The 15028-nt window shown below is 39.4% G+C and overlaps 1 protein-coding gene across 3 annotated transcripts in view; it reads right to left on the reverse strand.

Moving 5' to 3' along the window:
* Window positions 1-15028, reverse strand: part of PARP8 (poly(ADP-ribose) polymerase family member 8) — a 128852-nt gene that overhangs the window by 23890 nt on the left and 89934 nt on the right. For 2 of the 3 annotated variants that reach the window (XM_086479038.1, XM_086479037.1), the window contains exons 13-14: window positions 13243-13291; window positions 13044-13139 (exon numbers count right to left, since the gene is read on the reverse strand). In XM_086479038.1, the coding sequence (XP_086335164.1) occupies window positions 13044-13139; window positions 13243-13291 (145 nt within the window). Of the gene's footprint in view, window positions 1-13043; window positions 13140-13242; window positions 13297-15028 lie in introns of all 3 variants that reach the window. The other variant, XM_086479036.1, reaches the window with a different exon arrangement.

Here is a 15028-nt window from a genome sequence, read left to right on the forward strand (position 1 = left end):
TTGATACGGCTGTTTCACTGTCCTCTCCTCCAGTCATTAGTTAGGTTCAACTATTTAACCTGCTTTCTTTCCCTCCAAAATGAAAAGATTGGCTCACAATTAAGAAGCAAATATTTGGAAGGGTTTTGTTTGTCACACAATGGTGCCTGCTAGAACCAATGAAAACATATAAAACTAAGTTAATAAATCAATTCTAGAACACAGAGCTTAAAGGAAATCACAAGCTCTACGGGAAAAATGGGATTCCAGGCTGCTCTTACACTGCTGCTAATGTTTTGCATACTCCCAGAGTGTTACCCTTTATGGTGTCCCCTTGTCTTTTCCCTTGTAATAAGATGTGAGGCTGTGGGACAGGAACAGTCTTGTTCTGACTTCGTATCATAAATATGTCCCTAGCCACAGTAAACAAACAAGAACAACACTAACACATTTATAAAAGCTATGTTGTTCCACTGGCATTTTTTGGTACCCTTATTTTGGTTCAAGTACACATACTGTTCATCAAGCTGAACTTTCTAAGAACTTTTGTGTATGCTCATGGAAGTATAGATATGGTCTTACTGCTGTGGATCCATATTCGCCAAAGTACTGAGGTACAGAATATCCAACTTCTATTAGACTACTAGTTTCCATTGTTTTCAAAGGGAAAACACACGACAAAATAGGGGTTATACCTTTAAGTATATATTTCAAAACATGAACCTCATTTGAGATGCACATAGAATTTTACAGATTATAACCATCACCTTGAAGTCACACAGAGCTGATTAGCAAGGCAACTTTGTTCTCCACTGCCTGAAGAGGGCAGCTGTAACTCTTCAACGACAGCAGCTGCTAGTGGTCTCACATGTGCTTTATCTTTCATTTGAAAGGAGAAAATTAACATAAAGCCATCGGCTTCCACAAAACTATTAGCTAAGTGAAGCTCATTGGTGCTGAAAGACTATTTAGAAGGATAATTATTCCAGTGGGAAAAAGCCAGAAGAAAATGAGCTAGGCAGTTAACCTGAGACTGCAAATGCTTGGAAGCAGAAGGCACTGACAGAAGCAGAAAGTGTTTTTTCAGCTTTTAAGGTTTTTAGACTTTTCATTTAGCCACTCCCATTCTTTGCATGCTCAGTAGCACCCACCCAACTGCTACTGTGATGAAAAAGGGCTCAATCGGGGCTTCTGCACATTACAATGGAAGTGTCACTTCTTACAGCAGTGACTGTGAATGGCAGACAGGCAAACCACCTAGGTTCTATGACATAATCTGGTTCCTGGACTTATGCACTACTTAAAATATTTTCCAGACACTTTTTCAATTTGAAAAAGCTGAAACTTTCATAGCCAATATTGATCTATCTTGCCACTTTCTAATGAGTGCTGCAGGTGTGCTCAGAAGAGCAATGCGTCACCCTTTCTTGTATCCTGAGGGATGTCACACAGACACTAATGAGGCCACAACATGACTGACGCACCTAAAAACCTTGATCTAAAAGAAGAAGACTTACAGCAAATGTAACAAACGGTAAAGGTGAAAACATTAGCGACCACCTCACTTCTACAGAAATCAACAGGCATGGAGATGAAATGTAACTTCAAATCTTTGTTCTGTTTCCTACTTTCAACCATGGTAATTGTTAGTTTTTCCACCGAAGGAACATCTGTTTCCTCCTTCATTATACTCACCAGGAGGATGAGGATATAACACAGCAACAATAATATTGAAAATGTGGATAGACAGAGAGAGAGAGAGAGAGAAAGGAAGGAAGGAAGAAATAGAAAGAAAGAAAGAGAAAGAAAAAGGGAAAGAAGGAAAGAAGGAAAGAAGGGAAAAGAAAGAAAGAAAGAAAGAGAGAAAGAGAGAAAGAAAGGAAGAGAGAAAGGAAGAGAGAGAAAGAGAGAGAGAAAGAGAGAAAGAAAGAGAAGGGAGGAAGGGAGGAAGGGAGGAAGGGAGGAAGGGAGGAAGGGAGGAAGGGAGGAAGGGAGGAAGGGAGGAAGGAAGGGAGGGAGGAAGGGAGGAAGGGAGGAAGGGAGGAAGGGAGGGAGGGAGGGAGGGAGGAAGGAAGGAAGGAAGGAAGGAAGGAAGGAAGGAAGGAAGGAAGGAAGGAAGGAAGGAAGGCAGGAAGGCAGGAAGGCAGGAAGGCAGGAAGGCAGGAAGGCAGGAAGAAAGGAAGGAAGAAAGGAAGGAAGAAAGGAAGGAAGAAAGAAAGGAAGAAAGGAAGAAAGGAAGAAAGAAAGAAAGAAAGAAAGAAAGAAAGAAAGAAAGAAAGAAAGAAAGAAAGAAAGAAAGAAAGAAAGAAAGAAAGAAAGAAAGAAAGAAAGAAAGAAAGAAAGAAAGAAAGAAAGAAAGAAAGAAAGAAAGAAAGAAAGAGAGAAAGAAAGAAAGAAAGAAAGAAAGAAAGAAAGAAAGAAAGAAAGAAAGAGAGAAAGAAAGAAAGAAAGAAAGAAAGATGAGTGGGAACTAGCAGGCAAGAGAGAACGAGGGAGAGAGGAAATGAGTGCGGTAGGTAAATGTCTCTTTTGCAAGTAAGCTTTTAAGTTTTTAAGGTTTATTTCACAGTTCGTGAAAGTTATGGATTTTTAGGTACGTCTTAGCTACATTTCTAAGAAAAGGTAAAATAAGATTCGTTGCTAATTGTCTACCACCTGAGTCCATATTACATAAGGATCATTTACATTTGGAGCCATAAGACTAACATTATTAACCCTGAAACAGAATCTGGAGCTGTAGAAAGGCTCTTTCAGCTCTCTTATAGCTTACATCTGTAAGCTACACTTTCAGATGAATTAACAAATGCTACAGAAACGTCAGTTGTATCTACAGATCTGACACACAAGGTAAACGCAGTACATAGGAGGCAGGCACTGATAAGGCACTTGTATACTTTCTACCAGTGTTGCTTAAACGCCATACATAAAATTCTCATTCTCTGTAAGGGGACTAGAGCAAAAGTGTTTATAGGTTTAATGTCTCCTAGGGTATAAGAGAAGGGTCAATTCAATTCAAAATTGACAAAATAAGTTTTCGGAAATGTGTATCTTAGAACACACTCCCAAAGAAGTACAAGGTAAAGATCTGAGTCCAAACTGTATGATTTGTTTTTACTTAAATCATTACTGAAATCATGCAGAATTACCCATAACTATAATATAAGGTTCATCAAGCTTCAGAGTTTAACTAATTTTTAATTATTAATGATCAGTATTATTTTGAAAGACAAGTTCAACGCACATTTGCCTACTGTGCCATGGTTTATACTTCTAAGCGAAGCATCCAGCACTAGCTCATCGTGGATTAAAAAAACTATGATTTTTTTAAAATTAAAAATCAGCTTTGTATTTACTAACCTTTATTGACAGCTTTTTGCTTTATACTAATACATGGACTTAAAAAGTTTTCCAATTAAATACCCACTTACACTGATTTGGAATTGCTTTAAACCTAAATAATTACCAAGAAGTACAGCTGTGTCCTGCATTTTCAAATGAAGTCAAACTACACAGGGAACTACAGACCAGTTAGTCTAACCTCAGTTCCTGGAAAAAATTATGGAGAAGATTACACTGGGTACTATTCAAAGGCATTTAGAAAACAATGCAATCATCAGGCACAGTCAACATGGGTTCACAAAGGGAAAGTCCCATCTAACAAATTTGATACCCTTCCATGATAAGGTCACACACCTAGTGGATGAAGGGAGGGCAGTGGACGTAGATTTTCTGGATTTTAGTAAGGCTTTTGATACTGTCCCTCACCACATTCTTTTGGACAAGTTGCCCAACTGTGGGATGAGTGGGTTCACGGCGTGCTGGGTGGAGAACTGGTTGAAGGGCAGAGCTCAAAGGGTTGTAGTGAATGGGGCTACATCTGGCTGGTGACCCGTCACCAGCAGTGCTCCTCAGGGTTCAATTCGAGGGCCAGTGCTGTTCAACATATTTATCGATGATCTTGGTGCAGGAGTTGAACGCTTCTTTAGCAAGTTTGCTGACAATACTGAACTGTATTGGTGCTGTTGACTCTTTTGAGGGACAAGAGGCCTTGCAGAGGGATTTAGATAGATTGGAGCACTGGGCTACAATTACTGGGATGAAAGTTCACAAACTGAAATGCTGGATTCTCCACCTAGGATGGAGTAATGCCAAGCACAAGGTTAAACTGGGAGAGGAATGGCTGGAGAGCAGCCCTGCAGAAAGGGCTCTGGAGGTGCTGGCTGATAGCAGGCTCCGTGTGAGACAGCAGGTGCCCTGGCAGCCCAGAGGGCAAACCGCATCCCAGGGTGCATCAAATACGGTACAACCAGCTGGGCAAAAGAGGTGATTATCCCACTGAGTTCAGCGTTGGTGCGGCCTCACCTTGAGCACGGTGTGCAGTTCTGGGCCCCGTGATTGAAGAAGGACACGAAGGTCCTTGAGCGTGTCCAGAGGAGGGCAACAAAGCTGGTGAAAGGTTTGGAAAGAATGTCCTGTAAGGAGCGGCCGAGGACTTTGGGCTTGTCTAGTTTGGAGCAAAGGAGGCTGAGGGGCGACCTCATCAGTCTCTGCAGCTTCCTGAGGAGGAGAAGCGGAGAGGGAGGTGCTGATCTCCTCTCCCGGATATCCAGTGACAGAAAGCGTGGGAATGGTTCAAAGCTGCATCAGGGGAGATTTAGACTGGACACAGAAAGCATGTCTTTACCAAGAGGGTGGTCAGATACTGGAACAGGCTTCCTAGAGAGGTGGTTGGTGCCCCAAGCCCCCCAGTGTTTCAGAGTCATTTGGACAATGCCCTTAACAACACGCTTTAACTTTGGTCAGCCCTGAATTGGTCAGGCAGTTGGACTAGATGATCATTGTAGGTCTTTTCCAACTGAAAGAGTCTATTCTGTCTATTCTATAATATAAGCTCAATGAAGTCAAGGTATGCAAGCTCTGCATAGGTATACACACTGTCAGAGAGCAGGAATAATTTATTAATAACCTATCTCACTATAAATCTGTAAGGTACGCTCTCTGAATAATCTGACAATATTCACGTGATACATGGAATATGCCGCTGATAGACATCAGAGATACCACAGTGGTAACCAGATATAACCTGTATAAAGATAAGAGTAGACTGAGGCTGAGTAAGAAATGTCATTTGTTCTATCTGGTTTTGTTTTGGCTGACTCATATTTTATTTTCTGCTTTTCATTTTTTCTGCATTCTTGGATAGCTTATACACTTTTTTCTCTCTCTCTTTTTTTTTTTTTTTTTTTACCTTCCCAGATATATAAATAGATGCAAATAGACAAGCATTATGGAGTGCTAGCTGTGCAAGGTGCACTCTGGTAAGTTCTTGGTGACAAGAAAAGCTATACTGCAGCCATTTTACTCTCTCAGTAAAAAGCAAAGTGATTGAAATCCATTCAACTAAAGTACTGCTTGTAACTGGACAGGCTTTTTTCATAAAAATAGATAAAACCAGCCTATATTGTGGACTAATGACAAGGAGCACCATAGAATTATTCCACAAGAATCTCGGAATTCCACATGCATCTTGGCTAAACTCCAGTGGGGCTAAACATATTTGTACACTTGCACTTTTCTCCACAATTCAATGACATTTATTCTACTTCAAAACCTCCCAACCCTAAGCAGTGCACTGCTTCTGGAACAGCAGTACTACTGTGTTTCAGTGGTGGCTAAGAATCTTGTATTCAAAGGACAGAGAAATCCAAGACCTCCTTAAGTCAACAGGAACTCACTAAGGCCAAGATTTCACCCACAATGAATAAATCATAACTGAGCACTTTGGGATGAAAAACATTCTAAAGATGTAAGCTTATTAACAGAAGAATAGATATATCAGAACTACTAGGCTTTACAGCTAAATACAAACAACAAGTATTTAAAATATTGTTTTACAGTATTTTACCATTTATATTTTATGGGCAAAACTGTAAACAGCAGAGATGTCTGTTCCAGAGTACAAATTTCAAAGAAGTTAGCTTCAATATTTAGTTTTGCTGAGTTTTTTACTATTTCCTACTTTGTTCTGAAGAAGCCTCAGTCTGAGGTTTCAACATAAGATGGCACTGTAAAGAGACTTCTTGACTGAAAGAAAAATTATTGATACGGAGAGGGTTTTTTATCACCTTATGGGATATACTCTGAGATTTTTTTTTGTCCTGTACAATTATCTCACTTTAAAATCCATTCAATGATGTTGTTTTACCAGTGCCTTCAGTATTTGTAAATGAGGAATTTGGGAAGGCACAGACCCTAAAGCAGACTTTAGCCACATACCTTAAACTATACTATGTAAAAGCTGAATATGATCAAGAATTACAGAATAATTGAAGTTGGAAGGGATCCCTGGAGGTCAGCAGGTCCAACAACCCTGCTCAAGCAGGCTCTCCCAGAGCCAGTTGCCCGGGAATGTGTCCAGATGGCTTTTGAATGTCTTCACAGGTGTAGACTCCACAGCCTCCGGGCAACCTGTTCCCATGCTCAGTCACACTCGGAAAAGGTGAAAAAGGTAGCAGAGTGTTTCCTGATATTCCAAGGGAACTCCCTGTGTTTCAGTTGGTGCCCATTGCCTCTTGCCATGTCACTGGGCACCACTGAAAAGAGCCTGGCCCCATCCTCTTTGGCACCCTCCCTTCAGGTATTTACAAACATTAATAACACCCTGCCTGAGCTTTCTCTTTTCAAGGATAAAGCATCCCAGCTCTCTCAGCCTTTCCTCCTATGTGAGATACTCCAGTCCCTTAATCTCCAGTAGCTCCATCTCTCTCTTGTGCGTTGGGGCCTGGAACTGGACACAGTACTCCAGGGTGTGGCCTTATCGGTGCTGGGCAGAGGGTAAGAATCACTTTCCTCTACCTGCTGGCAATTCTATTGTTTAATGCAGCCTAGGATATCATTAAACTTCCTTATTGCAAGAGCACATTGCTGGCTCATGTTCAACTTGGTGTCCACCAGGACCTCCAGGTCCCTCTCTGCTAAGCTGCTTTCAAGCTGGGTGGCCCCCCACATATATTGGTGCCTGAGGTTACTCCTCCTAGGTGCAGGACTTTGCATTCTCCTTGTTGAACTGCGCAAGACTCTTGTCAGCCCATTTGTCCAGCCCGTTGAGGTACCTCTGAATGGCACTCCATCACTCTGGAGTATCACCCACTTCTCCCTGTCTTGTATCACCTGCAAACTCACTGAGGGTACATTCTGCTCCATCATCCAGATGATTAATGAAGACACTAAACAGGACTGAACCCAGTACTGACCCCTGGGGTACACCACTAGTTACTGGCCTTCAACTAGGCTCAGAGTCACTGATCATCATCCTGTGGGCCAAGACACTCATCAAGTTTTCAGTCTACCTCACAATCTCCTTATCCAGCCCATGCATCAACAGCTTGTCTCTGAGGATCTTATGAGAGACAGTATCACAGGCCTTACTGAAGTTCAGCTAGATAATATCCACTGCTTTCCCCTCATCTACCAGACCAGTCCATCATAGAAGTTTATCAAGTCGGTCAAGCATGAATTCCCATTGGTGAAGCCATGCTGACTACTCTTGATGATTTTCTTGTCCTTAATGTGCCTGGAAATGGTTTCCAGGCTTAGCTGCTCCACCACCTTCCCAGGGATCAACGTGCGGGTGACCAGCTCGTAGTTCTCTGGGGCCTCCACTTCTTGCCCTTCTTGAAGACATGAGCAACATTTGCTTTCTTCCAGTCTTTGAATATGGTAATACATGATAATATATTTTTATTATACTTCTTTTAATCAGATCCTTAAATATAATAACAACTTTTGTTAATGACTCTTGATCTCATTATCTTTAAATGTTTATAATAAAAGTACATGCTAAATTCCTAAAACAAGAGATCTATTATTATAGCAGCAAAACTGTTGCATTATTAAAACGCAACTTAGACTTTCCCTAGAATATTATTATCAGCTCTAGAGTAACAGCAAGAATTTCATATGGCATTAAAAAAAAGTTAATAGCCTTCTATTATAGAACCAAATAATTCTGAAGTTTCTTTAGTACTTTATTATATCTGCTTCGGAAAATAGGTTCTTTAGCTAGACGAACAAAATCATATGGTTGAAAAGTACCTTTGGAAGTCAGTCAGTGCTTTTATTCTCCTATACAGCACTAGCTTTCTCTAAACTTTATTTAAAGTTTTTGACAAAGCTAAAATTAGCTTTCTCTAAAGCTTTATCAAGCACTGTAAAAGGTTGCCCAGAGAGGTTGTGGAGTCTTCATTCTTGGAGATTTCCAAAAGCCAGTGAAAGACAGTGGATGAAACAAGCTCCAGTTTCAGGGCCTTTTCACTAGAGACACATGCCCCATGGTAGAATATCTCAACACTTCAGAATGGGATTTGTGGAATTTGATAACATTTTCTAAGTTTACTTCTAATATTTAGTCTAATATGGTAGTTTGACAGAAATCAGGATAATCTATTTACCTATTTTAACAACACATATGTGAATGACATACCAACTGTTTGTAAATTGCAGAAAAAAAAACATTTCAAAATGTTTTTGAAACAATGCAAATCTAGTCATTAATTACAAACATATAATAGTCCATTTCTCACTCATCTAAGCAACTTGTCTGTTGAGAAGAAATTCAAAGACAGTAACATGAGGCTAACAATTCAAACGAGCAGACTCTTACTGTTTTCAGTAGGTTTACCCAGTCTGCCTTCTCTGCCTCTCCTCAGCACAAAACCTATCTCTGACCTTGCACTTCCCACTATTTTTCAAAGCTGAGCAAAGTGCTACTTCAGAAGAGTCTGATGACAGAGCTCCTGAGAGCTGTGCAGCACAGGTCGCATTGCAGGAGGATGCACTGTGATTTTTTACATGAGATAAGGGAGCTGTTTGGATGTAAAGGCTGCAGTCCCAACCCTCGCTAATGAATTCAAAGCTGTTTCTTAATCCTACAAAGAGTGAAATATGTAGCATTCAGATCACTGCTAGGAATAACCGCATGAAATATTATGGTCTATGTTATGCAGGACGTTAAATAATACTTTTTCTTCTTAGGATACATGTATTCATTCAACTTGCCCTGTGCTTTGCAGAAAGACTGCAAAACATGCTGTGAAGTGATTTCAAGGAATTCACAGTTTTTTGGTGACATTCAATATAAGCGTGTATCTCTAAACATCCAATTTAGCTTTTATAACTTTGGGTGCCATGTAAACAGTCATTAGACTCCACTGTGCTCTTGAAATAAATACTAAAGAAACATGCCATGACAAGAAATTACATTCATCCTGATCTGATACGGGAAAGGTGTGAATATCCACAGGAAAGCATTGCCTGCTTTACTTTTTTTTTTTTTTTTTAAAAGGGGATGGTGTGAAGCAATGGACCATGGACTTTTATAAAGAAGAGTGTATTGAAGTTACCCCATCTACATAATGTGTTTTTATCTACACATGCACTTGTGGAATACACACAGGAATTGTATCTGTAATTCTGGTCTTCTGTATTTCAGGGAACTTTTGGAGCTCAAAAGAAAATTGGTTGTTCTGAAAGATCTATGCTTTGCTCCGTCAAGAAATTCCCAAGAGAAATCTAAGAATTTTGTCCTTATTCATCTTCAGTAAGTCATTAAGGCAGCCTCTTTATTTATCCTCAACACGTCACTAAACCTAACAACATCCAAAGATTCCTATGTACAACAGGATCCCTGAACCAGAAGAGAACATTTGCATGATGAGATTAGTACCATGGGCTCTGGAGCAAGACAGGTGTCCATTGTAAGAGCTTAAAGCCAAGCATATGCAATTGTGTTATGCAGCTGTTCTGCAACAGACACCTTCCATACAATGGTACTTCTGCCATGTGGAGCTAGTGTCTAAATCAAGCTATAAAAACCCACAAATCTTGTTGTCATCAAGTTGCTCTTATCTTATGGGAAAACAGATGTCAAGATTTTAAGAAAGCAAAGTAAATTGAAATCGATATTCAAAACAGAACACCCCCCAGATAAAGTTATCTAGGAAAAAGAACCACCAAACTGACAAGAAAGCTTGTGCTGAGAGAGACTGATTTAAAGATACTTTATAACTAAGATAAAAACATAGTCTGTAGAGCAAAACTTCAGAAAGGAAAAACATTATATCTCAGTTTCACTCAGTATCTTCAGCTGTCCTGAGGATTAGATACCTGAATTATGCAAGTCATTAATAACCAGCACAAAAAATTACACCAAGGTATGAGAGTTTACAGTAATAAAAGAATGTAATTATTGTGTGATGGCGATTGTTCAATTTTTAAACTGCATCTCAAGACAATTAATTAAACTACACTATAGTTCAGGAAATGTGTCAGGCTGACATACTGGAGGATTACAGAATCAAATTCTTTACTGGCTTCTTCACAATTGCATAAACCTCCATTAAATACCAGAAAAATCAAGCCTAAATAAATTTTAAAATCACTCCCCAAGCAATAACTTCGCTATGCTTTTATAAATTCATACACTTCCTTTGTTACTGAAAAAAGGTCCAAATGGTAGAAATGAAACTCATCATTAAGGATACACACACCCAGACATGACCCTGTGTGCACCTGTGTGGAGGAACTATTCTTTAAAGGAAGAGACCGGTGAACCATCCAGAGCTATTTAGTCTGTGGCATCTCTTGTGACACAACCAACTACAGACAAAGCCTGTCTAAGTAATGCCTTTGAGATATCGACATCTGTAGAAAATGTGATCAGACACAGAATCTAAAAATAAAAGCAGACGGGAGCAAAGTTCTGATCATTACAAAACCTGGTGAAGCTACTGTGATATTGAAAGTATGAACACTCTAGAGCTCTTTATGAAGGCCAGGGATACCACATATGGGATCCACTAAGTGATCTAGGGCTAGATTTCACATAGCCTTCCTTGCCTTAAATGAAAGCCCTCTTCATTCTGCTTAATAAAGTACTATATTTCTGAGATCTGCTGTTGCAGCAGTATTAAACATGAAGTGCTCTTTCAGTTCGGTCATTCTTTATTCTCTTTGAACACATTTTATACATATATATATATATATATATATATATGTAAGTGTGTATGCAGCTGAAGCATTTAAATAAACCCTAGAGCTGACTACTTCAGGCTGCTTCTGCCAGAGCTCTCAGTACAGTGAAGCATAAATTTCCTTAAGACCCTTTTACAAGCTCATGTTCAATTCATATTGAGATCCTTTCTCACCTTCTACAGAACTGCAAACTCATTAATGGCTCTATATTGCTTATTGAGTCATTCAAGCATACACAGAGGAAGCTAAATTTCTTCCCGCCATCTCCTTCTCCCTGGGTTATATAATGACACCCTTTCATTTTTTCCAATGCTTGCTAGGTTATGCTGCTTGCAAAGGCACTGATGAATATATGTTTAGTAGCAAACATGTTTGTGCTTTCCTCTGTGCCGATAAACTCTCAAACAGATTGTTAAAATGACCCCTCTTTAAGCTGAAGACATAAAAGTCATTCTGGGGGATTTTAATCTCTAGGGTGGAAAATCAAGAAGAATTAAGATCTTTTTTTTATTTAAAGCAGATGACTTTCCATTTTGTTTTCTCTTCATAGTTCACCATGCGAACAGGAATAAATGCTTACTTTGTCTTACAGACAACAGATAAAACCCAATAATTTAAATAATTATATTATCCAAAGTTTACTCACTATCCAAACACTACTCACTTTGTCTTATCTTATCCTGTCACAGGTAATACGCATAGCAGTGCATTCAAAGACAAACAACAAGGAACTGATGCCTTTTCTACAGGTTTCTAATCAGGGTTTGGTTGCTGATAAATCTGGCAGAAAACTGAGTTTACAAAAGGTAGATATGAGCTTGAAGAGGCAAAAAACCACCTGATATGATTTTCAAAAGTACAGAGGTTTAACCATGACTTAAGTGGTGTTAACTGAATATGTAGATGCTTCTCCAAATCCTATTAGCAGCCTATTTGCATACCCTGCCTGCAGTCAGAATGCCTGACCCTGGTGTCACTGGGCCTCACGTGGGATGACACTGAGGTGATTTCTGCTACTGTGTAAGCAATAACCTTCCTAAATTTATTTCCACGGAACTATCATAGATGATGCCTGCTTCAACTTACATGTAGTTGCTTGACACACTGTGGAGAAATTGGCAGGTGTCAGACCATTCAGACACTAGCATTAAACAGTTTTCCATGGCTTTAATCTTTCAAATTACCCAGGTTTCCATAGGATTCAGGACAGGTGAAACAAGAAGGATTCTAAACGGCAAGATCATTCCTAACCGTTAAGAATTTTATTCTCCTAATATACTCTTTCACAAAGCTGCACTGACCCAGTAGCTCCAGGCAGACTGTGTCTCTCATGCCCAATCTTACTCTTTTTCACTGTATGCATTCACCAACAGCATGAGAGAGTGCAACTTTCAGCATGCAAAATTCCTGGTTCCTGAATGAAAGGCAGGAAGAGCTACCTAACTGGCCAGACTTTGGGCATACTGAACCACAACAGTGCCCCTGGACTAGGTCACTGCTACATCAGACACTTCACAAAGCATCTCCTTCTACTGCCTTTTTTATCACATTATGGAGGGATGGCTCATTCCAGCAACCCGTGAGCAAAAGAGGGTCAGAAAAACTTTGCAGCCTTGTAGCATTAACACCAGTGTCTCTGAATACCCTGGTCATGGCTTGATAAGGACTCAAGGACTAAGGTGACCTTAAGCTTTTAAAAGAATGTCAGAGGACTGGGAAAGCACTCTAATGCATTTCCTCTATGTAACCCAGTTGTGACTACTGTAGCACCATAGTGTTCAGTGAAACACATTCCCCCTTTATGTTTCTATGATACTATACAAGCCTGATTTCCATCTCCCTTGCTTGTAATAAATTTTTTTCAAACTTACAGGAAAGTCTGGTTAATATGCATTAAATTTTTGCATCTTAAAAGGGTATGAGGATGAAACACATCTGAAATAATTCAACAGTTTTATAACAGGTTTGTATGGTCCATTGCTATTTAAGGCATTATAAAATGCATTGTTTATCCCAGCAAGCACACTACTTACCCTCAGCATAGGGCCATTCTGGAACACATGGGGTTCATCACAAACTACACAGTATTCATTCAATACTGGTATCCGCTGTTCAGCAAATTCAATAGTCTGAGAACAACGAAAATGAGAATAACAACATCTGCTTAAAAATAATTAACAGTCAGCTCATGCTCTACAGTGTTTCATAAATGGGTAAGATATGACATCCTACCTGCACAAGAAAGCCATGGTCTCGTACCGGAATGCATTTTGCACCATAACTTTGCTGCAACGAAAAAGTTGAGGCAGCTTCAGCGTTGGTAGACTAATTATAAGGAAATAGTAAAACATTTGCATTTTTTTCATGCAAGTATGTTCATTAAACAATATGTGTATCTAAAAAGATCTCACATTTGCATAAACCAGCCATTACAAATAATCAATCCTTTTACTGTTTGCCCAGTGTGGGGTAGATTTTCAGCATTTCTTTTTAGTTCTTAAATCTGATGAGGTTTTGTACCTCAGCATCCCCACAACTTTAAACTCAAATGGAAACACCAGTGCCTTCACTTCATTCTAGTAATCTGGCATTTGGTAACTTGCATTAAATTTTAACTGCACATTGTCTATCAAATATGGGCTAGGCTTGAAAGACTAATGTAACCCTCAGAACAGCTGAAAATCTTTTTCTTTTACATTTACTAAGATCTCGCTTCTGTAAGCACCACACTAACAGATCTCTGTGCTCAGATCCCACTCAAATTCTTCCTGCCTTTTTCTTTTAACACATAGCAACACAAATTAGAAGAAACTTCTGTTACAGGAGTCAGCAAGGTACAAATTTCCCTCTAGGCTGACATCTATCTCAATCAAACCTTGTTTTGAATAAGAGTCAGATCAGCTCCATTTACAGCTTTTTTTTTACTTTTGTTTATAGGCTTATTTCCTTTCATTTCTCTAACTGCTTAATTAGGAAACTTTTCCTTTTTTTTTTTTTTTTTTTCTCCTGGGAAACAATCCTCCTAATTGTACTCACATATGAGATCAAAATATTTTACGTGAGAACTGAAGAGAAGGTAAGGTCCCAATTCATTGCTTTCACATTCCACTGACTTGTAATTGCAGTTAGGCACCCAGGCTACCCAAATGTAGGGTGCCTGCATGTAAAATGGAAAATAGACTGTTGATGTCCTTCTCCTAACATCAGTCAAACTGCACCTGACCATGTATGTGATGATCTTCCCTTAAAGTAAATGCATTCTAGCAACAAATTACTTGTAGTTTTTTATAGACTGCCAAGCAGGGTCTGAGTTTCTTCCATATCAGCTGATAACATCAGTACTGAAAACACTTAGTCAACTCTTCATTATCTTACCAAAATCAATGGGACTTCTATTAAATTCAGGAGAGACAAATCTTGCTATGTTAAGATATCCTCTGCTGATTCAGAAAAAAATGCATCTCTAAACTGTGACAAGTAGAACGTCTGTTGGCTTGCCTTAAATTAAAATTGCTGTGCACATTACAGGAACCACAACACAGCAGGTACATAAAAGATTTTATGATAGTACAACACTGCTTTTATATCTGATGAGTATAGCTCACAGCTTATTAAACTAATTTACCATGAGACATAGCACACTCAATGTAATTTCATTATTCGGAGTGCACTATTTTGAATGTATGTATGGCATTTCAAGCAAGAATCAGCTTTTTCTCACTGAGAACATCTAGGTACCACCAGGCTAAGGGAGTGGACAGCACTGTCTCCTCAGTGCCTCTCCCCAGATCTAACACAGAAAACAGATCAGAGAACACAAACAGATCCACTCCATCCTCTAAAGTATAAAAGCCATCTTTTAAGAGGCAGAGGCAGAAGAACTAATTTTGAGCGGTCTTTCTTAAATTTAAGAATATGTGCTACCCTTTGTTTTCCCAATCGGTTATGCGTCTGGGGAAAGAAAGGCGACCGATGTGGACCTATTGCTTCCCTGACCTCCATCTGTCACCAGCGCATT

This window comes from Leptosomus discolor, chromosome Z, assembly GCF_034619465.1.
Source record: "Leptosomus discolor isolate bLepDis1 chromosome Z, bLepDis1.hap2, whole genome shotgun sequence".
NCBI lineage: Eukaryota > Metazoa > Chordata > Aves > Leptosomiformes > Leptosomidae > Leptosomus > Leptosomus discolor.